This window comes from Paroedura picta, chromosome 1, assembly GCF_049243985.1.
Source record: "Paroedura picta isolate Pp20150507F chromosome 1, Ppicta_v3.0, whole genome shotgun sequence".
Classification (NCBI taxonomy): Eukaryota; Metazoa; Chordata; class Lepidosauria; order Squamata; family Gekkonidae; genus Paroedura; species Paroedura picta.
In genome coordinates, this window is record NC_135369.1 from 100,077,793 (window position 1) to 100,101,572 (window position 23,780).

Consider the following 23,780-nt stretch of genomic DNA (forward strand, 5'->3'; position numbering starts at 1 on the left):
TGGGGTTTTAAGGAAGGGAATTGTTATATTTTATTCTATTTTATCTTGTTGTAAGCCACCTTGAGTCGAATTTGATGGGAGAGGCAGGATAGCAATTAAATGATAAATAAATAAACCTCCTCTGTCAATGAAGTCCAGAGATTAACCCAATAGTATGTCTAGTAACAAAACACAACTGCACAAACACCAGCCAATTCATAAGGAGTTGGGGATTTTTGCCACGCTTAACCCCAAATTGGCTTACCATAATTGCTCCAGTTGATTATAGTATGACCATCTGACAAACATATGTTAGCAGTGTTCCTAATTTTATCCAGTCACAAACTTCATTGGATTTTTAAATGATATAACTCTATTTAAGATAGCCCTGTAAGTTTCCTGAGATTTTTGGGGGGATTGTTGTCATTGTCATTACCCTCATTTTTCTGGGTATTTGCACTGTGGAAGAGACAGGCAGGATAAACATCCTTATCCATGGCTCCTCTATATATTTGTGAAACAGCCTGGGAGTGGAACATGTCCGGCTGTCCGAGTTGGAATAGGGCCAATCAGGGTGCAGCCTGATTGGCCCTGCCCCTGCAGCTCCCCCCCCTCCCTGGATGTTAGCCAGGTTCCTCTCAGATGGGTCAGAGACAAAGAGAGACACACAGAGCCCTGCCAGACCGAACACGAGCCCTCATTCCTTCCTATTGCTCCTGCTGTGAGGGAGGCAGAGAGAGACACAGAGAGAGCTGCCCCAAGCTGCTGACCAGCCCTGCTTCCCTCCTAAGAATGAGCCCTAATTACCTGCTATGGCTCCTGCTGCCATGGAGAGAGAGACACAGAGAAAGCCGTCCGTGTTGCGACGGGGGGAGAGAGACAGACAGAGAGAGAGAGAGCTGCCCCAAACTGTACACCAGCCCTGCTTCCCTCCTACAAACCAGCCCTGATTATCTGCTGCGAGGCACACCGAGAGACACGCAGCGAAAGGGAGAGAGAGACACACAGAGAGAGATCTGCATCTCCCGGTGTCTCTTGGGTCCTAGTGCCCATTGCATTTCTGGGCTTTCTTGCTAGTATTTTAATAAAAATCAGTCAGAAAATTAATTAGCAGCACCACTCTCCATGCTGGTTTTACATGCACAAACCAAGCCTACGAAGAGGAAGCACTTTAACAGCATTGTGCGTAAGTGCATGTTTGTGCACACACACACAGGTTTGTTGCCTTTTAAACTGGACCCTCAAGTCATCCTTTTAATATCCATTTGATCTGCAGTAAATACCAGGTGATATTATTTCCCTCCATGTCAGCAAAATCTTCAGCTGGCCACCACTGTGCATGAATACATTAAAAGGACAGAGCACATTTTTGCCCAGGCAGCTGGCATCCTTACCGCTACACAGCAGGGATTCTCTTCAAAGCTTCATTGGGACCCAGGGCTCTTTCTTGGGTTAGACTTTATTCTCAGAGCTGATTATCAACGCCAGAACAGTGACTTAACTACATTGCTGCAAAATACGTACAAACATTTCCTAATTCTTTCCACCTTGTCTTTTGTGTTATGTTTTTCTGGTAAAAACCATTAATCCACCCACACAATTCCACCCCCACTTGCCCTTCTACTTGAGAATTACCAGAACAAAATGTAATACATAAAACAAGCCCTGCTTGGAGGTAGTCAGGGAAACCTTTACCTGTGACAATCACTTTTGTTAACGTATGTTTACTTGTCTAGGACTGTCAGGACTTCTCACACCCATCTACTGTTTATTTTTATTTTATTTCTCTTGCAGTTGCCATTGGCTAATGGAGCTGGGCATTTGAAATCCCTTCCTTCCTGCTGGGTGTTGTTAGTCAATAACATGGTCAGGAAATCCATATCTGTTTGGGAGCCTCCCTAGATCTCTTTTTGCCAGTGTAGTCTGTTCAGTGTATAATGAACACAAAAGCCGTGGTGGATCAGACAAATGGTCCATCTAGCTCAGCACCTTGTTTCCAGCAATGGCTAACCAGATATGCCAGAAGCATATGTAATATACACTACACTTGATCCTAGCCAAAAAGCCGAGAAGCGATGAAGCAAAAGTAAGATAAGAGGGAACACCCAAAGAGAGTAGTAAATAGACGGACTTCTTCCAACATAATATGGCTGACAGGTTTCCCACCAGAAATCGGGTGAGAGGAGAAATGCTTGCGGGAGAGTCTAGGTCACATCTCATTATGATAGCAAAACATCTGACCAAACCCCCTGATTCTTAGCTGACCCATGTCTTGAGGCCAAAGCAGTTGTTGATTCAAGTTCCCTGACAAGCCTCTAGTACAAAGAAGGAAAAACAACAGAAAATAGAATAAAATGGAAAACGTAATGGTATGGAATGATTTACCCTTGCCTTTCTCCATAAAGTTCTCATCCTCAATCTTTTCTTGGTATACTAACTAGAGTACAACACAGATATGAATAAAACACCATTATTAACATGGAAGTTCTCAGGATTACTTGGAATCACATTCAGTTTGTTGCCATATAACAAGGAAACAAAAAATTACAACAAAGTAAAAAATCAGCCTATCTAAAGCTGAAAGCAATTAATTACTTGGCTTACTAGTTGCCTGCTAATAGTGGGCAAACTGCCACCTATGCTCCTCTAATCATCATGTTCACTCAATAGAGCAACAAGGAGAGAATGAGGAGGGGAATTATGCCACCATATCAAGCAATTCTCTAGGAATTATTTCAATTTACCGTAGAAATGAGGGAATTCCTGGACTGCTGTTGCTCAGCTCAGAGATATCACTTCACCTGGATGGTCCTTCTCTACCTGCTCCACCCCCAAAAGCTCCCACCTGTGCCCCCTACAGGCCTTATGGCCCTTGTATGAATGTCAATAACAGCTCCTGTTTTTGCTGCCCATCTGAGATTTAGCAATTGTTGGACTCTGTTCTGCATGGTAGATCACAAATGGTGCAGACATTGAAAATATGTGAAATAATATGTTCCAAACAGAGTAATTATGCCACCCAGTGGTCTGAAACTAACATCACAGTTATATTTTTGGTACAGAACACAGCATTTTGCAGATGATTATTACTGGAATTATTTAAATTGTACACCCCACCCCCACAACTTATCCCTATTGTTAAATATAATATATTACTGTCAAAAACATAAGCAAGTATTTCTGCATGACAGAAGACATATGTAAATACCTTCATCAAAATCCAAGGTCATCGTCACTCCTTATGTCAAATATAGGACCAGCAGAGTCTTTGCAGAATTCATTTCATAGCACAATAGAGGCGTGTGATGAGCATACTGATAGGAAATTAAAATCAAGTGCAGGATCAAGGAGTGCTAGTAATCTTTGTACAGCTTGGGTTTTGAATTCGGACAGTATTATGCCTTGGGACATGAAGATAAAACAGATACTGAGGAGCCTACATGCAATGAATTAGACTCTTGCCCAAGAAAAACTACCCTACACTAAACCACTACAGGTCTCTTCAAGGTTTTTTTCTTCTTCTTCTGAGTTTACAGCAGGCTTTGGGCCAGTTCATAGGTGATAAGCCTTTTCCTGAATGGAGTTTCATGTTTGAATATTTCCACAAAATAAACATCCTGACTCCTTAATCAGGAAGATGTTTGTTTTGCATGCACAGTAAACTTTTTCTTCCATTGGGAGGCTTTGAAACATGTTATTCCTATCCATCCATCCTGCCTTTCCTCCAAGGGAGCTCAGGGTAGAATTTATTCTTTGCTTTACCTTCACAGCAATCCTGTGAGGAAGATTAGTTTAATGCTGAGTTGTTACCTAAAATAGACTTGTCTCCTGAATATATGATGGGGTGAATTAGCGATTTTAGGAAGCTTGTTGAGTGAGAGGGGCATCCAGTGAGATTCTTCTGCCTATGAATACGGGGGAAGGATCATAGCCAAAAATCTCAGGCAGAGGCAAATTTAGAAATTAACCCAAAAGGAACTTATTGGGGGGGAAACAAAGTCCATGACACACATTCATGTTATTTAAACTAAACAAGCATACGAGAAGAAGACAAAGAGTTGAGATGGTATGAAAGAAGATATTTTACAATGGCTTATTAATTTTTTATCTGAACAATATGTTTAGATATTTTGGATCAGAAAAAGGCTGATAGTTACCTTCATATGTGCAGATGTCCTTGAAGACAGCAAGAAAAACTAGTGCCAGAGCTGGGCGCAGGTTGTAGATACAGAAACTGTACACACAAGATGTGGTGTAGTGTTTAACTACCCCAAAATGGATCCTAAGGCTAGGTTTGGGTGGTTAGCTTCTAAAACAATGTGTTTGGACTAATTACTGGTATGAACTAAAGAAACATTGATTGAGTTAAAGGGAAACCTCCACAGTGAGGTAATTCAAAAGGGTCTTTTTCAGGCAGCTGTAGTATTTGCATTCATACCTAAATAGAAGTTTGGATATGGCAGAGTTGCTATGCTAAAATGGGTTTGATGATCCAGTGCACAAGGATGGGGAAACGGTTATGGTAGATAATAACAGATGAAATTAGGAAAAGAATGGCTCCAGGTGCTGAGCTAGAGCTGAGGGTTATCTGGGAAGATTAGAAAACTGAAAGCCTCTGAATATTTCTTTATTTGAGGCTTTGTGAGGGGAAAGTTGCTGATCAGGTCCCCTGTGCAATTAACTACATTACTCCCTGATAGCCATAATCCTCTTGCTGGGAGTTGACATCTCACTAGAGCAAGCATGGCCTATTTATGGCACACAGACAAAAGTCTCCCTTTTTCAAGGGTTGCCAACCTCCATGTGGCACCTGGAAATCTCCTGGAATTAGAACTGATCTCCAGACTACCAAGATCAGTTGCCCTGGAGGATACAGCAGCTTTGGAGGGTGGACATCCCCAGGCTCTGTCCCCATTTCCCAACCCAGAGGTGGCAACCCTATCTTTTAAGGATAATTTCTTTTGTCACCTTATAGCCTCTTCCTCATTTCACTACTGTAGCAGGAAGAAATAAACCTTTCCCCCTGTTCATCCATACCCCAGCCTTCCTTCTCTCCCTTCATTGTCTTCCCTGTGTCAACATTTCTTTATTGTTGTTACAAACATTTCTATCTTGCCTTATCTCCTTGGACTCCTCAGACTTTGATTATAAAGCAGGGGCAGTCTTCTTATATTCTGTTAAGTGCTACACATATCTTTGGTGCCACATAAGTAAAGACTTGAAAACTGAGGTAAAACCATAAATAGGCAAGAAATAAATCACACATGATTTTTAAATATAATGTCAGGATTCCCCCCCCCCCCATGCTTAAGAAAATTATGTTTCTACCTTTGACTTGATCTGATCTGTCAGATAGTAGAAACAGGTTCTTACAAGGAAAGTTGGCCTTTGAAACAAAACAAAACAAAAATGTATATTATTTGTGAATAGCTTATATTGCAGGTATGTTGCTTATCATCAGCCCACGGTGCTTTTACCAGCTTATAGTAGCCTACCCAGGATTGTTATGAATTGCTGGGCTTGATAATGCAGCGAAAGAATTTTCCAAAAGAATCCCTGCTCAGCTCTCCTTAGAACAGCATTTCTGCATTCATTTCATGTCCAGCAAGCCTGAATCATGAGAGGATTATCTACGGTTTTGCCATTACAGAGAAATGTGGCACCTGAGGATCTTTCTTTAGAAGTTTGCTCACAGAAATCCTTTCAAAATGGTAGCCTTTTGTCCAGAGATTATATGGAATTTGTTCTTATTAAAAAAGAAAAGAAAAGCAACAGCAGCAGTTCTGTATGCCCCCTCCCACCTGAGGCTGGCTGCCCCTCCTGCTCCTGTCAGCGGTTATCCATGATTACAAAGACTAGAGATGAGCCCCAATAAAGGCATCAGAAATGTGCCCCTGCACACCACATGCCCTGTGTAAGCTAACCTAGGCAGAAGTGCATTATAACTGCTGCCCCCAAAGCAGACTGTGTCAAAGAATATTGCCTTTTGTATTTGTTGTTATGTGCGAAGTCGTGTCCGACCAATCGCGACCCCATGGACAATGATCCTCCAGGCCTTCCTGTCCTCTACCATTCCCTGGAGTCCATTTAAGTTTGCACCTACTGCTTCAGTGACTCCATCCAGCCACCTCATTCTCTGTCGTCCCCTTCTTCTTCTGCCCTCGATCGCTCCCAGCATTAGGCTCTTCTCCAGGGAGTCCTTCCTTCTCATGAGGTGGCCAAAATATTTGAGTTTCATCTTCAGGATCTGGCCTTCTAAAGAGCAGTCAGGGCTGATCTCCTCTAGGACTGACCGGTTTGTTCGCCTTGCAGTCCAAGGGACTCGCAAGAGTCTTCTCCAGCACCAGAGTTCAAAAGCCTCAATTCTTTGACGCTCGGCCTTCCTTATGGTCCAACTTTCGCAGCCATACATTGCAACTGGGAAGACCATAGCCTTGACTAAACGCACTTTTGTTGGCAGGGTGATGTCTCTGCTTTTTAGGATGCTGTCTAGATTTGCCATAGCTTTCCTCCCCAGGAGCAAGCGTCTTTTAATTTCTTTGCTGCAGTCCCCATCTGCAGTGATCTTGGAGCCCAGGAAAATAAAATCTGTCACTATCTCCATTTCTTCCCCTTCTATTTGCCAGGAATTGAGAGGGCCGGATGCCATGATCTTTGTTTTCTTGATGTTGAGTTTCAAGCCAACTTTTGCACTCTCCTCCTTCACCCGCATCAACAGGCTCTTTAGTTCCTCTTCACTTTCTGCCATTAGAGTGGTATCATCTGCATATCTGAGGTTGTTGATATTTCTCCCTGCAATCTTGATCCCAATTTGTGACTCCTCTAATCCCGCATTTCTCATGATGTGCTCTGCATACAAGTTAAATAGGCAAGGCGACAGTATACAGCCTTGCCGAACTCCTTTCTCAATTTTGAACCAGTCAGTGATTCCATGTTCAGTTCTCACTGTTGCTTCTTGACCTGCATATAAATTTCTCAAGAGACAAATAAGATGCTCTGGTATTCCCATCTCTTTAAGAACTTGCCACAATTTGTTGTGTTCCACACAATCAAAGGCTTTAGCATAGTCAATGAAGCAGAAGTAGACGTTCTTCTGGTACTCCCTAGCTTTCTCCATGATCCAGCGTATGTTGGCAATTTGATCTCTAGTTCCTCTGCCTCTTCGAAACCCTGCCTGTACTTCTGGAAGTTCTCGGTCCACATATTGCTGGAGCCTAGCTTGTAGGATTTTGAGCATAACTTTGCTAGCATGAGAAATTAGTGCAATGGTGCGGAACATTCTTTGGCATTGCCCTTCTTTGGGATTGGAATGTAAACTGACCTTTTCCAATCCTGTGGCCATTGTTGAGTTTTTGTATAGGTAAAGGTAAAGGTATCCCCTGTGCAAGCACTGGGTCATGTCTGACCCTTGGGGTGATGCCCTCTAGCGTTTTCGTGGCAGACTCAATACGGGGTAGTTTGCTAGTGCCTTCCCCAGTCATTACCGTTTACCCCCCAGCAAGCTGGGTACTCATTTTACCGACCTCGGAAGGATGGAAGGCTGAGTCAACCTTGAGCCGGCTGCTGGGATCGAACTCCCAGCCTTATGGGCAAAGCTTTCAGACAGCTACCTTACCACTCTGCGCCACAAGAGGCTCTGTCTTTTGTATAGTATCCCACCTTCCCAAATATTTTGTTCAAATAGTTTATGTATTTGCAAACTCTGGCTTTTAGGCATATCTGTGCTAGAAAATCAAAAAGATAGCCATTCCCTCTCCTCAAGGCAATCTGGGAACTCATGGTCACCCAGCTGGCTGCTTGTGGAGGAGTGGGAAATCAAACCCAGCTCACCAGATTACACCACGCTGGCTCTCAAGAGTGAGCACTTTACGTGCAACTGTTTTCAGTGGTTAAGCTCAGAGCTGGACTTTGGGTTGAAAGGCCAGAGTCCCAGCTCCCAGGCTCAGCAGAGAGTGCCAAGAGCAGGCCATAACTTTGTGTTTACAGAGAACTACCCATTACCATCTAAACAGATTTCCTCATTAAAACAATGAGGTCAAGAGTCAAAAATCACCTAGCAGCTCCATTGCGCATAGTTTACAGTTCTCATGTGGAAATCAGTGGGACTTAACTTTGGCAGGTTCATACCCAAAATATAATCTGAGAAAAATCAGTAGCCTGCATAATTTACATACAGGGTTTTTTTTTTGGGGGGGGTACAATGGGCTCCCTGTGGGTTCCTCCTTTGCATGGAGGTCTCCCACATCATCTGTATTTTGACAGAAGCAAAGAACTTCAGTGCTGCTGCTATATTTTTGCTGATTTTTGCTATAAACAGCCTTGCTAGACAATCTAGAGGATGCAAGCCATCTTTCTAATTCTGGTGCAGTAGGAGTTACCTACTCCTCGCATGTATCCCAACCTCCAGCAAAGCGAAAGCAGAGAACTGGAGCCATTTGTCACCATTATCACTGCAGTATGATGTGATGGATTGCCTGTGTACAGCTGGCATTATTTGTTTGTTCGTTGGATTTATATGGCCTCCCTCCCAGCATAGTTGACTTGGGGCAGTTTACAACATTTAAAATAATACAAAATAAGCAAATAATAACAATAAGCCAATAAAATCAATATAAAAACGTAAATCAATCATCGAGTTAATTCTGTTGTTCCTTCCAGCATCCTGCCTGGTAATTACTTCTCACATTCACATGCCTAAAATGCAGATAGATTCCCAGCTAGACACTCCTTCTGGTCTGTGGGTAGTTCACACACCTCCATCAAGTTAAAAGGCAATTTACCTGAGCACTCCAAGCTCAGTGGACTTAAGAAGAAGTGTTGGTTCTTATATGCCGCTTTTCTCTACCTGAAGGAGTCTCAAAGCGGCTTTCGATTGCCTTCCCTTTCCTCTCCCCACAACAGACACCCTGTGAGGTGGGTGAGGCTGCGAGAGCCCTGATATTCCTGCTCTGTCAGAACAGTTTTCTCAGTGCCGTGGTGAGCCCAAGGTCACCCAGCTGGTTGCATGTGGGGGAGTGGGGAATCAAACCCAGCTTGCCAGAGTAGAAGTCTGCACTCCTAACCACTACACCAAACTGGCTTTACATGGTGCTACCTTGGTCAGGCTAATGAAAAAACAGGGTTTTTTGAGCACCCGCTCCTACCAGCTCTAGATTAGAATCATACAGTTGGAAATGGCCATACAGACCATCTAGTCCAACTCCTGCTAAAGGCTGGATCAGTCTAAAGCATCCTTGATAAGTATCTGTCCAGCTGCTGCTTGAAGACTGCCAGTGAGGGGGAGCCCACCACCTCCTTAGGCAGCTGATTCCACTGCTGAACTGCTCTGTGGGGAAAAAAAACTCTTATATCTAGCCAATATAATTCTACATGTAGTTTAAAGCCATCACTGCAGGTCCCATCCTCTGTTGCCAAGAGGCCTGTCTTCCTTTTCAAATACTTAAAGAAAGCAATCATATCCCCTCTCAACCTCTCCTTCTCCAGACTGGACATACCCAAGTCCCTCAGACTTTCCTCATTGGGATTGGTCCCCAAGCCCCTGGATCATCCTTGTTGTTCTTCTCTGAACTCTCTCAGTTTTGTCCACATTCTTTTTGAAGTGTGGCCTCCAGAACTGCACACAATACTCCAGGTGCAGTCTACCAATGCAGTATATAATGGGACTATGACATCTTGTGATTTTGATGTGATGCCTCTGTTGATACAGCCCAAGACTGCATTTGTCTTCTTTACTGCCACATCACACTGTAGGCTCGTATTTAGTTTACTATCCACAAGTACACCAAGATCTCATTAACACATACTGCTACCCAGAAATTTATCTCCTGTCCAGTATCCATGCATCTCATTTTTGTTACCCAAATGTAGAACTATGTACATCCTTATTGAATTGCATCTTGTTCTCATTTGCCCACTTTTCCAGCATGTTCTGATTTTGTTGACTTTTATATCTATCTTCTGGGGACTTCTCTACTCCTCCCAATCTGGTGTCATCTGCAAATGTAATGAGGAATCCCTCAACCCCTTAATCCAGATCATTGATAAAAATGTTGAAAAGTACCGGACCCAGTCCGGACCCAGGCACTGAGAAAACTGTTCTATATATATATATATAATTTGTTGAAAAAAAATATATTTTTATTTTCAAAGAGAAATAGTCAAACAGAAAGAAAGAAAGAAAAACATTATACATAGTTGTTTAAAAACTATTATACATATTTCATACAATACGTATTATTATAAAGAAAAAAATTAACAACTAGATTTCTACCTTCTTATCAAATTCTTAACATTATTCTCCTCATGCCATACAAAATTTGTGGGATGAATTTAATGGAATAACTTTTTAACGCAGCTGGAATATTTTTATTCCCCTTTTGAAGGTAGAATTTAGTAAGGGGAACTAGGGATGTTTTCATGGTTTGGGCTATCTGCTTCCTATAACGTGCCCATTTCTTATTAAAGGAGAAGTTGAGACCAAGATATTTGAAGTGGGACACTTGTTCAATACTGTGCCCATCAATCTTCCATGAATATTTATAGTAGGTTTTTGCAAAAACTAAGATCTTAGTTTTCTCAAAGTTTATTTCCGATTGATTTTTGTGGCAATAGACCATAAAGCCATGCAGGTACCGTTGGAGACCTACAGGTGATTGAAGAAATTAAGGTGGTTTAAACATCATTTCATGTTTCCCATGAGAAAACCAATAAAACTAATCAATGATTAAACCTATCAAATCACTTATTCTAATTGCTATGACAGTATCAGAGAAACACACATAAGATGTGGCTCCAAGCGATAAGGCAGAAGGGTGTATAGGTCACATGCTAGTTCAAACTAGTGACACCACAAGGTAATTTTATAAATAGGACGTAATGGTTTTATGGGGCTGTGTTTAGATGGTAATGTTTAGTTCAGATGCAAGCCTCTCAGCTAATTTTGAGCTAACCCTGCGATGTTCATGTAAATGGACCCCAAACTTCTGCCCCAAAGTCAGGCCCTGATAACACCACTGGCTCAGACATGCTGCTGCCTCCTCTAAGTGAAAGTTTTTGGACTCAGGTGCCCATGTTAGGCTGCCTAAGGAGGTGGTGAGCTCCCCATCACTGGCAGTCTTCAAGCAAAGGTTGGATACACACTTTTCTTGGATGCTTTAGGATGCTTAGGGCTAATCCTGCGTTGAGCAGGGGGTTGGACTAGATGGCCTGTATGGCCCCTTCCAACTCTATGATTCTATGATTCTATGTTAATATGTGGTTGATACTGGATATGAAACTGAAATATGGACATGTTACATGTTGCCATGAAAACTTCAGGAATCACATGTAACCAGGAACATCAGTGTTTTCAGATTCAGGTGTGTAGCCATGTTGGTCTGAAGCAGCAGAACAAAGTCCAGTGACACATTTAAGATCAATGAAATTTTATTCTAGGTATAAGCTTTCATGTGCATGCACACTTCTTCAGATACATATAGGTTTTTCAGTTCACATACAGCATCCTCTTTGGAGTTGCATTTGTGCCTAAATGTGTGGATGTTTGCAAGGAGGAGGCTGCTGCAGAAATTACCAAAATTGGCTCAGAAATTACCAAAGAAAATTAATATCCTGCAGATTATTTTCAATGAAAAATTACATTTCCAAGGGTCATGTTCCAACAGCTCCATGGCATGTTTATATAACCACCATAATGTCATCCACTGGCTTTCGTTTCAAGTCGGGCACTGTGGCATCTTTACTGGGGTACCCAACAGGCAACAGCAGAAGTAGCTTCTCATTCACTGGGCGCTGGAGCAAGACTCTGAGGCGTGGGCCACAGTTCAATGGTGTTGAAGTCACTGTCACCAGACCCACATTCTAGAAAGAAAGAAAGAAAAAACAGTTACAGATAGCATGCTCTCCTCCCCTTGTTGTCTATGGCTGCTATTTGTTTCAGGCCTCCATCAGTCTTTGAAATTTGTATCACCTGACAATCAATACCAATGGAATGGGAGTTTTCCCTCCTCAGTTTACATAAGATATGATTTTGTCTATGGTACGGTATCTGTGGAGTCTATGGCATAATTGTTCCTGGCTTCTTTTACTTATATTGAGGAGGAAATCCAGCCATGCAAGCACCTGCTCTCATGATGATGCTATAACTCAGAACTAACACATTCAATGTGCCTGATGTAGTTGATCCCCCAAGCTGCATGAGAACTAGTGTGGTATAACCAGAAAAGAACTGGGTTTGGATGCAAAGAGCCCACTTAAATTTCTCTCCAAAATGACTTTCACAGGCTGGCCTTGAGCATATGATGAGCTGTACATGTGACTTATAATATGCTTAGTCCTGTTAGGAGAATGGATGTGATTTAGAGAAAGCCAGCTCCTCCCAAAACACAGAGCACAACTAAAGGTTTAAAGCTGCCATTCTAAACAGAATGTGAGCCCCAGTGAGCAAAGAACATGCTTCCTCAAAGTAAACATCTTTAGACGTGGCAATTCCAAGTGGCCCTTATGTATGCCAAGCTCTCAGTGGACATTAATATATTTACCTTGCTGCAAGTATCTTCTTTCAGATTTAAAGCCTGAACCATGCTATTACAATAGGTATGCCTATGTATACTCTTTGTAACTCCATTTTTGTTACAGGCTGGTGCTTGACTTTTTAGTTGCCTGGAGTTTTATGAGGGTACAGCCATCAGGCTGTTCAGAAGAGAATATATATATATATATATCATGCTTATCTTCAAAGCCTGATTTGTTTCCTCTAACCATTAGATGGTCTGGCTCTTTTCAGTGTTTGGGATGGCTTGATTAATCAGCTCTTAACTGGCAGTTCCCACTTAGGATGTAAAATGGTTAGTTTTAGCTATGTGTCTTGTCTAGGATTCTGGCAAGCTTTGCTGTGTGCATGTACTTGAGGCCAGCAGATGGGAGGTTAGCCTGCTATTTTTGTAAGTTTGATGCTTTATAAAAAATTTCCTTGGAAGCAAACCTGGATTTTACATATAATTTCCTTGGGATTTCTATGAAATCTGGAATTCTTGGCCAGAGCTCCGAACAGGCTGAGCACATTCTCCACACTGCAGTAGTCCCATAGCTCTCTCATAATTTGAATTTTTGCTCCAGTATGTGTACATATTATTTATTTATTTTAATTTATATACCGCCCTCCCCGGAGGCTTCATAGGAGAAGAAATACTTCCCCTGCCTGGCCAGTATGGCCTGGACCATAATCAGTAGCATAGTTGAAGCATGTGCTAGTTACTTTCTGGAATACACTTGTACATGTAACTCTCCAACCTTCGTCCTGGTCCAACTCATATTTTAATTGCAAGCATACCTGTAGTGCAGCGAGGAGAATGCCACAGGCAATAGAAACACTGATCTCATTGTAGTAATGGGTTTTCTTTTTTCCACTTGGAAGCATTCCATACACCTGCTTGAAAAGAAGGATCAGGTAGGGAGCTGTGTCTAAGTATTCTTTGATCCAGTTTGTCCTAGAAAAGGGTGGTTTTAAATGCTTAATATTAAATACTTATTATTCATATTATTATTATTATCAACTACAATTATTTGCATTGGCTGTAAAAAAAGCAACCCAATAATTTGATATGAATTATACTAAGGTGTTACAAATACTTAAGCATACATTACAATACAGCAGATAATTTTTAGATCTTCAAAATGATCAGATTAATATTTATTTATATGCATTTGGAATGTCCATATTTATAGGATTGCTTACTCTGAGATTATATACAGAGTCATTTCCTTGGAAATAGCTTACAAATTTATCAAGATATACTGTTCCAAGTCAAACTTCACACAAGTTTTTATCCTGAGCTTACTAAAACATTTAGTAACTTTCTTTAAAATATGTTTGAGCAGGGAAAACTGTGGATACCTCAGTCTTTTCAAGTCATGAACCCATTGGTCTCCCATTCTTTTTTTATAGTTTATTTCTTCCTCCTCTTCAATGATCTTCCGGATGTTATGTTTTATTTCTGGATCTTGTACTACTACAAAGGTCCATGGCTCCGTGTGAGCTCCACTGGGAGCTGTTCCTTTAATCAAATAAAAGAGATATTGATATTAATTAGTTAATGCATTAGTTAATGCACAAAAAGATTAAGAAAATTAATGTCTAACTTTAAGACCTTCAGTCTGTAATACCATCCTAATGAGAGAATCCTAGATTTAATAAGTAGCATCAGTCTCAATCATCATATTTAATAATGGTGCATCATGATAGTACATGAATAGTCATATATGCCATAGCAGTGTCCACTTACCCCACTGCTACTTGTGGACATTGAGAGAGTCATCCTGAATGACTGTTCTTACTGGAAAGATATGGGATGCCATTTTTGGCTATGCACATGCATGCAAGTTAAAGAGAACAAGAATCAGAACATGCATCTTGGTTCTGCTTTCAGATTTTGCAAGAAATCAGTCAAGGTGTCAAAGGCCTGCTTCTTATGTTACAGTAGTGGTGTGAGAGTCCCTGCAGGACAGCTCCTTTCCAACACTGGCCCAGGCCCAGGCCCACGTGGGAGATGCCAATGTTGTGGCCCCTCCTTACACCTTTATTACCCACAGTTTGCAGACTGCAGCTTCTCCCACTTAGCCACAGCATTGCCTTGGCAGTTTGCAAAAGCTCTGCCCTGCAGCAGCACCCACAATGCCAGTAAAATGCTAGAAGGGGCTCCTAATGATAAAGACTGTAAGAGGGGGGGGGTGTCAAAACCGGTACTGAATTCTTCTACAAAGTTTGGCATCCTGTTCTTTGTGAGCGTTGCCAGCTCTCCTTCTGTAACCATCTTACAATTACTTCAGTGGGGGATCTGAGTTTCGGCTATTGCTAACAAGACACCTGACAAGCTGCCCAGCACTTCCCATTTGCCAGGGATCCATTCACACAGTGTAGTACCTGCCGCTTTAATCACATTGTCAATGACCTCCCTTGGAACTGGCTCATCGCTTATAAACCTGACAGACCGCCTCTTATTGAGAAGGGCATAAAATTCCTTTGATCTTTTGACCATGTCTTCTTCTGAGTAACGCTCAGTCATGAAAGGGACGTGGGCAATGTTGTCATCGAAGCCTTGCCATTCGCCACCATCGTCTAAAGGGAAAAGCAGAGAGGAAAGCACACACACTTTGGTTAACTACAAGGATATGTTTGATTCATGTCAATATAAAATGATTCAATCAAAGGTTGTCCCACTGGAAATGAAAATCCGGAGGTTTCGAACAAGCTTAATCATCACTGGCAGTCTTCAGGCAAAGGTTGGATACACACTTTTCTTGGATGCTTTAGGATGCTTTGGGCTGATCCTGCGTAGAGCAGGGGGTTGGAATAGATGGCCAGTATGGCCCCTTCCAACTCTATGATTCTGTGATTCTATCCATGCCAGGCACATATTAACAGACAAAATTCCTGAGAATAGCTCTCCTTTATTAAGGTTTGCAGAACCTTGGCTAAGAAATCATAGCCATTAGGCCCAATTCAAGGTGCTGGTATTGACCTATAAAGCCCTAATTACGTTAAGGATCACCTGCTCCCATATGAACGTCAGTCACCTGCAGAGGCCCTGCTTCAGGAGCCTTCACTAGCGCAACTCAGTCCCTCAGTTGGCCCATAGCAAGGGATAAATGTTCCCTTTTTTGCCACAGGCTTCAACAAACCATAAGTCAGGCCAGGGCCACCTGGAAGGGGGAAATTCGGGCTTCTCCCCACCCTCACTCACAATATTGCACTCTGAACAATAAAAAGAAATGCCCTGAGTTTCTTTTGATTTTTAGGAACATGATCTGGCATTGTTACGTTCTTACATTTTTTTTTTTAAACAAGGTCCATGCCCCCCCCCCCAGCACGGCAGCACCTTGCCCACTTGGCTGCCTTGTGTGGGAGCCCACATCTGGGGTGGACGGAGTGCAGCAGGCCACAGGCTCCCTTGTGTGGAGCTGGGAAGAGGTGGAGCAACCTGCCTCGAGCCAAAAAACAGGCAGCAGCATGGCACAACGCCTCCTGGGCGGCAAGGGTCGGAGGGTCTTTGACGTTGGCTAACCTTTGTGTTTCTTTTTTCAATGGTATTCCAGAATGCATTACTGTTTGCTGCTTTTGTTTACACTGTTTCATGGTAAAACTACTTTTTATGTGACTTGCACCAGGTTTCATTAAACTCATTTGATTTAAGTTGTACTTCTATCTACCGTTGTAGTGGTGTCGCAGTCACTTATCCCATTATGAGTATTTTTTAAGAATAGAAAACTTCAGAGCTAAACAAATACTTGCAAGAAATAGTGCTTGAGAGTTGTGAGAATTAACTAGAATTTCAAATTCTAAAAAGATATATTTGCAGTCCAGTCTTAGTGAAGCCCACTGAACTAACCCTGTTTAGGATTGCACTGTTAATGAATTATAGTTTGATTCAGTCGAATTGTGGTAGGAAGGCTGGAATTCTGACCTTGCATTCTTACAAAATCAATTAAAATAGTCTTGCTTAGTAAACACTCTTCCAGATGCCAGTGAAAAAATCAATAGGCTATGCTGGCTAGAGATAGCCTCTTTAATGTTTAAGCTATTCAGAGTTATAAAAGAAACCAATTAACAAAAGGATTTGTGCATGTGGTACAAAATTAATACCAGAAGCTGCATTAAACAACTGGAAAATTTGAGTTATATCTGATCTGTTCTGGAAGAATGACAGAGTGTACAAATCTCAGATTGGCAGTTTCTGCTTTCCATAGTTATCAAAGGTCTGAGGAAGTTTTGCATTTAAATTTACTGGCCAGTATCAAAGGTGATGTTTATGTTCTTACTTGATCTGTTCTGAAATAATGAAAAATATATGTCCTTAACGTATTGGCTCGCCAGCATGTTTAAATCAACAGATCAGTGTTGCATTGCAGCCAAAACCATCATAGCTGGGTGGCTTTTGTGTAGGTGATGAAAGAAGCAAAACCAGTCTTCCAAAGCAAAGATAGGGGAATTTCCCCAGGTGCACATAAAAATGTGAATTTGTAAATTAAGCAAAAGAAAGAACACGCTCTCAGTGTCTGAAGAGTACTGAATATGCGTTCGAAGAGACAGAATTCAGTGTCAAGGAATCATGGGGCCCAGTATAAGCCTCTGGCTGTACCCAACAGAGGAATTACAAGGGAGCAGTATGAGCCAAGCAACTCTGAGCCATGGAGGGGGGGGGGTAAGTTTTTAGCAGGAATCACCCTCCTCCTTTTCTGCATGCATAGATACTGTACAAACCTGAAGTGTGCTTGAACAAGAATAGTGTTTCCAACTCTGGCATGGGAAACTGACAGTTTGTGGAAGGGTAGGGGCTCAGCAAAGATATGACACATCCTATGATGTCATATCCTATGATGTCAGGACTAAATGATGACCCTGACCCAGTCTGGGGATGTGTATGAACCCAGTTGAACTTTTCCAGGTGGATAGAGACCATCAACCGGTGCTCTAAGTGCTCCATGCAGTATGCTCCAGTGGATGCTACTACTGGCTGTAGATGGTGTTTTAAATGGTTTTACTATGCTATTAACTGTTTTAACCACTTTGTTATTGGTTGTATGATGTACATTGCCCCAATCCGGCCTGCCGGGAGGGTGGTATCTAAATTGAATAAATAAATCAATAACAATTCCAGAACTAAAGGAATTTTAGCATTTTCTGTCACTGTTCTGCCAGGCATACGGTTGAAGCCAGGGCATGGTCCCATTATTCAATCTGGGACCCCCATGTCCATCGTGATCTGCTTCCTATCTCATCAGTAAGACAGCAAGAATCTTGACCCTGGCTGGTTGAGGGGGTGATTTTGTTAGTGGTTTTTCTTTTGCCTGCCGTCTTATTGGTTAATAATGTAACTAAGGGTAATTATGGGTTTTTTTTACTGTGTTTTTATTCTTTTACTGTGTAAACTGTCCAATTGGGAACGGTGGTATACAAATTCAATGAGTGAGTGAGTGAGTGAATGAGTGAAGTTGATCATTCTAATGTAATTATTAGAAAATGTTCTGAGTCATTGATGTGCAGGGTTCAGTGTTCCCTACTATCAGAGTCTGCAGAGTGCCAGGAAAAGCCAGTTTGATGTTGTAATGTGTTATAATCTTCTTCAGGTACTAATGAGATTTTGGAAGCTCTGTACAGCTACCTTCTAGTGAGGATTTTGGTCCTGTGTGTCTCTTTGTTGATACAAATGCACATACACATCACCATTGTACACAGCATCATGGATAGTTTTTATACTGTCTTTTGGTTCAGTTTTAATAATAGTGCGGCATTTGTAGATTGCATTTCATATATCCTGAAGTTTGTTATATATCCGCCTAGTATGTCATAAAGGCAGGCTACGCACGTTAAAAACAAACTAGCTAATAGAAAGAGAAAACATCCTAAGTGGGATAGAACAAAACTGATTTGCAGAGGTGACTGTCGTGACATTCTCAAAGCTTTCCACTTAGCAAACTATTGATATGATGATAGCTCAGGAATGTCAGTTTTAAGTGCCGGTAAAATAACAAAAATGGCTTTGTAGCAGTCTCAACTTTTCCCTCTCTGCCATCCTGCCCCATTACGTGACTCTAGTGAATGCACCCAAGCAGTTCAATGGACAAAAAGCCCCAGGGGCACTGCAAGGGCAAAGGTTTGCCCTGTTCTAACAGCGTGGTTGACTGCCATTATAACAGAACTGCAGGCCTCAGCAAGTTCAGTTTATTGAGGTGCATCAATTTGGAAATCTTCACTAATTGATGCTAATTGTATATGTCTGTATTCAGTATCCGTATGCTATGTTAGGGCAGGAGCAGAGCATGCCGGCAGGGTTGCCAGCTCTGGGTTGGGAAATTCCTGGAGATTTGAGGGTGATGCTTAGAGAGGGCAGAGTTTGGGATGGGTACTCAGCAGGCACATGATGCCGTAGAGTCTGAAGCATCCATAATCTCAAGAGGAACTTATCCCTGTAGCCTGTAGATCAGTTGTCACTGGAGGTCATGTCCAGGCCCCACCAGGAGGTTAAACTTAGAAAGAAACTGGTGGAGGCGAAAGTCTTTTCCTTCTTTTATTCAAATTGAGTGACAATGGAGTCCAGATACACAAGACATTTACAAACCAGAATTTTAATCAATGGCTCACAAATGAATTTTTAACATATATTCAAATGTTATTTTCTAGAAGATTCTCTGATGTGTATTTTTTTAAGCTTTGTTTGCTAAATTTCCAAATATCAAAGCTGCCAACGGCTCTCACACTACGTCGATGGGGGATGCACTGTCTGTCAACTTCTGCTCCTTCTGTTTTGTGGGGGAAGCAGTTTTAATATGTGGCGATTAACCTGGAGTGTGTGTATCCCCTCCCCCAAGAAATTGGTGTTTGTGTTTGTTATATTTGAAATGCACACCTATTATCTAGATTACACATTTGATTAGAAAACTATTGATTACCATATCCATAAATGATGCAACCCAAATATGCGTGACATTGGAGCTCTAAGGATGGACGCCAAAATCATAATGTAGAAGGGTTGCCAAACTCTGGGTGATCAAAGAGGTAAGAAACTCTGTGAAAAAGCAGTGATGCAGTGGTAATTACCTAAACATGAATAGTATGTATGTATCTATCCAAGGATGGACTAAATAAACATCACATAATACAGAACCGCCAAATATAAAATATCCTTTTAGTGTAATGTAATGGCTTACAAAATGTCTGTTCTCAAATGGATACATTTTGAACAAATCTCTCCAATTTCATTACATAGACCGTTTCCACATGGGGCCTCCTGCTTGCAAACGCGGAATGGTAAACCTCACGTTTGCAGCTCTCCTCACAGGAGACCCCTCCCATGTTTTCCCTCTCCTCCATCATGGCTTTTTGCCTCCCAATGAGGCTGCAAGGAAAAACAAGCCAAACTTCTCCCCCTGCTCCTTAGCTTGTCAATCACATCAAGCCATTAATCACAGCACAGTGGTTCTCTTGTGGCCTGAACCCCCCCCCCCCCCCAGCCCTGAAATCAATCCTTTTTTTTAAAGGCATTTCCACGTTGCTATGCAGCAATGCCACAACACAGAAGCATTTTAATTAAAAAATTAATACTTCCACATTGCAATGGAGAAATGCCAGAATTATCCTGCACCATCCCCCTTTTTGGGATTCGTGGTTTCAGACTCTGTCTGGATAGATGTGTGAGAGGCTGGAAATGGTAACTGGAAGGTTGACTCTGTGGCATCATACCCCATTCAAATCCCTCCTTTTCCCAAACCCTACCATTCTGAGGCTCCAGCCCTGAAATATCCAGGTATTTCCCTACCCAGAACTGACAACCCTAGTAATGCAGCTCCCAAATACAGTCATTGGGGGCCCATTATGGACTGAGGATGCAATCCTGGAAAGGAGGGTTAACGCATCCTCATGTACTATTTCCACATACTGACTCTAAATCCAGGCAAGAAAGAAGTAATGCTGACATGGGAGAAAGGCAGGCAAGAAAGTTTTTAGATTAAATAAATAAATGGTCCTTTCCCAGATTGTTTTAAGTCCTGGCAGAGAAAAAAAAAAGACAGATACCTGTAAGAGCTTAAAGCCATGGGGGTAGAGGGCATTCTTATTGGGGAAATAGCATGAAGAGAACGAGTTAACACCTCCCCCTTCCCAGACTCTATAACCTCAATCTGATTTGGGTGCTTTGTGGTTATTTTTAGGGCTAGAGTTCCTTGGGGTGATGCCCTCTAGCATTTTCATGGCAGACTCAATACGGGGTGGTTTGCCAGTGCCTTCCCCAGTCATTACCGTTTTACCCCCCAGCAAGCTGGGTACTCATTTTACCGACCCCGGAAGGATGGAAGGCTGAGTCAACCTTGAAACGGCTGCTGGGACCAAACTCCCAGCCTCATGGTCAGAGCTTCAGACAGCATGTCAGCTGCCCTACCACTCTGCACCACAAGAGGCTCTTACGTTTCCTTATGTACTTAATTTATTCCTTGCCTTTCTCCCCAATTAGGGGCTAAAGTGGCATCTAATGAATAATCATAAAATTAATTATATTTATACATCCCCTCCTCAAAATAAGCTTGTGAGGTAGGGCAGGCTGAAAGAGAGTGACTGGCTGAAGGTGACCCAGCAAGCTGCCACAGCAAAGAAAGGATTTGAAGCTGGGTCTCCCAGATCCTAGTCCAGTTCTAACCACAGTGTATTCTGGTTTTGAAATACAATTTTCTGAAAATCTCCCTGTTGCTGTTATGAGCACCAAAACCAAAAAGTGGCTACCAAGAGCAAGTCAGCGGTACCCCAACCCTTTGTTGCAGTGTACCATTGTGTGGTGTATCATTGTGCAGAGTGTACCATTGCTCTGTGTTATTTTGGAGCCTTGGAACTGCGTCCGCAGAAAGAAAGAACAGTTCCTGGCAGCATATATTCACTTAGCAGTTTTAATTTCCTTGGGGATAAAAGGTGCTTGGGCTGGCAGAGATCCTTGACTTTAATCAAGAATGCACCACAAGGAGAAATTAGGGTTCTGTTGATAAGAAGGGAAGAAAGTATGTTTTAAAATTGTTCATGCATTACACAGTACAAATGATTTTCTTTTTATCTGAAAGAGCTATTTCTAACCTGAGCATTAATATTTTACAACATTTTTATTTGGATTGTTTTGATCAATGAATGAAAAGCAAAGCCAAACCAAAATAAAATTAAAAAGCAAAAGTAGAGAGGCAAAGAAGTGTGTGACATAAGATATTGGAAACTGAGGCTACTTGTTTACCGCTGGATGTTTCCCCTGTGTTGAAACTGTCTGGAAAAGGATAAGATCCACCATTACTACTGAACATTGAATATCACCAGGCACTGCTCAGCAGGCAGAATGGATACATTTTATGTTCAGATCACTCCTGTGCTATATTATGCAACCCTATTAATATTTTCAGTGTAAAATTTACCCAAGTCTTTGTGCTTTTTAATACTTTAAAACAAATTAATACACCAACCTGCACATTAGAAGCTGTATCTTCTCGATAAAAAACCCATCTGCCTGCTTCTTTAATATATCAACAGTGACCTATAGAATATAAGTATCTTTTCCAACAACACTTAACCGTCCCCAGCAGTCCACATATTGTGAGTCTGTATTCTCTTTCAGACCTCCTATAGCCACCAGAAGAAAATACATGAGACTTTCCCCCCAACCCTGCCAGAAAGAGCTGCTCTTATTGCTTCCACTGACTTCTCATCTTGGAGCTCCTCCTTGGCACCATGTGGCTGGGAGAAGGGAAGGGCCCTATTGATGCTACCCAACCAGGACCCCTGCTCATTTTGTCAGCCAGACCAAGATACATATTGCACTGTTCAAAAACCTCACGTGGTTTCCAAACCATGAATCACCAAGCCATGCCATAGTTCTGTTTCACATCAGCTGGTAGAATGCTGAGCCACAGATGCTAAGCTGTGTCCTACCTTCTTCTCCTCCTTGAAGATCAGTGCTGTCCTTTAGGTCTTCATCCACCCATGGGCGCAACTCAGCCTTCTGGCTGGGTTTGCTTTCCAGTTTCTTGTTCCCTTTCTTGCTGCCTTTCAGAATGACTCCAATCAAGACACAGATTATTGCTATAAAGACTGGTGTCAGGGCAGAAAATGTCATCGTTGTGGGACTCAGATAAGCACACGTCCATGCAAAGCAAGTGCTTCCCTTTCAAAAAATTAGACTTTGCTAGACAGGGAGTAGTAAGCATGGAAGGGGTGGAACATAGCTATGAGAGTGAAAGGGCAATGTTCAATTCTTTTTGCTTCCTGTACCCAGGCGTCTTTTCAGAGCTGTTTACACAGATCATTTGCTCGCTCTTCAACCTCCAGCAGTTTCTGAGCACCTTCCAGCAGTTAGAACTGTTTATATTGTTCCTGAGTTGCAATGAATACCTGCAAGGGTTCAGTAAAGCTGCAAGTGCTTTTTGGTACACCACCCTGGCAAAGTTAAAAGAGAGAATCGATAGCTAACATTGCTATTAATGGTTGTGGTTGCACATGAGAGCCTATGGCTGGCGGAGGAAACAGGAAGAAACAAGGAAAGTTAACCAAGTAGCTAATGAATTAACCCATTCAACTCGTGTGTAATTCCATCACAATCTGCTAGACATGCATGTATGGTTAGGAAAGAGTTACCAACTCCAGATTGGGCAATGCCTAGAGCAATGCCTGGATACTGGGGAGGGTAGTATTTGGGGAGGGAACTCAGCAGGGATATGTGGCCATATTGTCGACCATAGGAAGCTGCCATTTTCTTCAGGGGAACTCTGCTGTTTACAGATCAACTGTAATTCTGGGGGAACTCCACCTGGGGTTAACAGCCCTAGTTGAGGCCATAACTGTAGAAAGGATGCAGCCTAAGTCAAGTCTGGAATATATAGCTGCTTTGCCCAAAGAAGTGTCTGCTTTTCTTCTGCTATGGGACCTGCTGCCCGTTGGCACTAAGACCCACCATGAACAAATCCTCTCGGGGGGGGGGGGGGGGTTGAGCACAACCATGCAGGTTCTGCACAGGATAAATTACAAGATGAAGAAGCATGACAGTTAATGTGCACCAGTCTTTTCCAATGCTAAAAATGGTGATATCTTTATACCTAGCACAGTATTCAATTTAATGAACCATACTGAGTTTTTTTTTCATTTGTCACCCTTCCCCAATCAGCTTCAGAGAGAAGGATGTTTCACTTTCTATTGCGTCTTCTCTCCCACACCCATCCCAGGGCAATGCTTGCCTCTTTGGCATGGGAAAGATGCAAACATTCCATCTCATCTTATGTGCCAAAGATGT

General features: G+C 42.1%; 1 protein-coding gene across 1 annotated transcript; it reads right to left on the bottom strand.

Annotated features, from left to right (window-relative positions):
* Positions 1-11,385: 11,385 nt before the first annotated feature.
* On the bottom strand, positions 11,386-22,725 carry IYD (iodotyrosine deiodinase). Its single transcript, XM_077350004.1, has 5 exons — positions 22,427-22,725; positions 14,897-15,091; positions 13,871-14,030; positions 13,307-13,463; positions 11,386-11,835 (listed from the first exon to the last, which is right to left on the bottom strand). Exons 1-5 carry the CDS (start codon positions 22,608-22,610, stop codon positions 11,653-11,655), a joined length of 879 nt encoding a protein of 292 aa, XP_077206119.1. The 5' UTR covers positions 22,611-22,725; the 3' UTR covers positions 11,386-11,652.
* Positions 22,726-23,780: the final 1,055 nt, after the last annotated feature.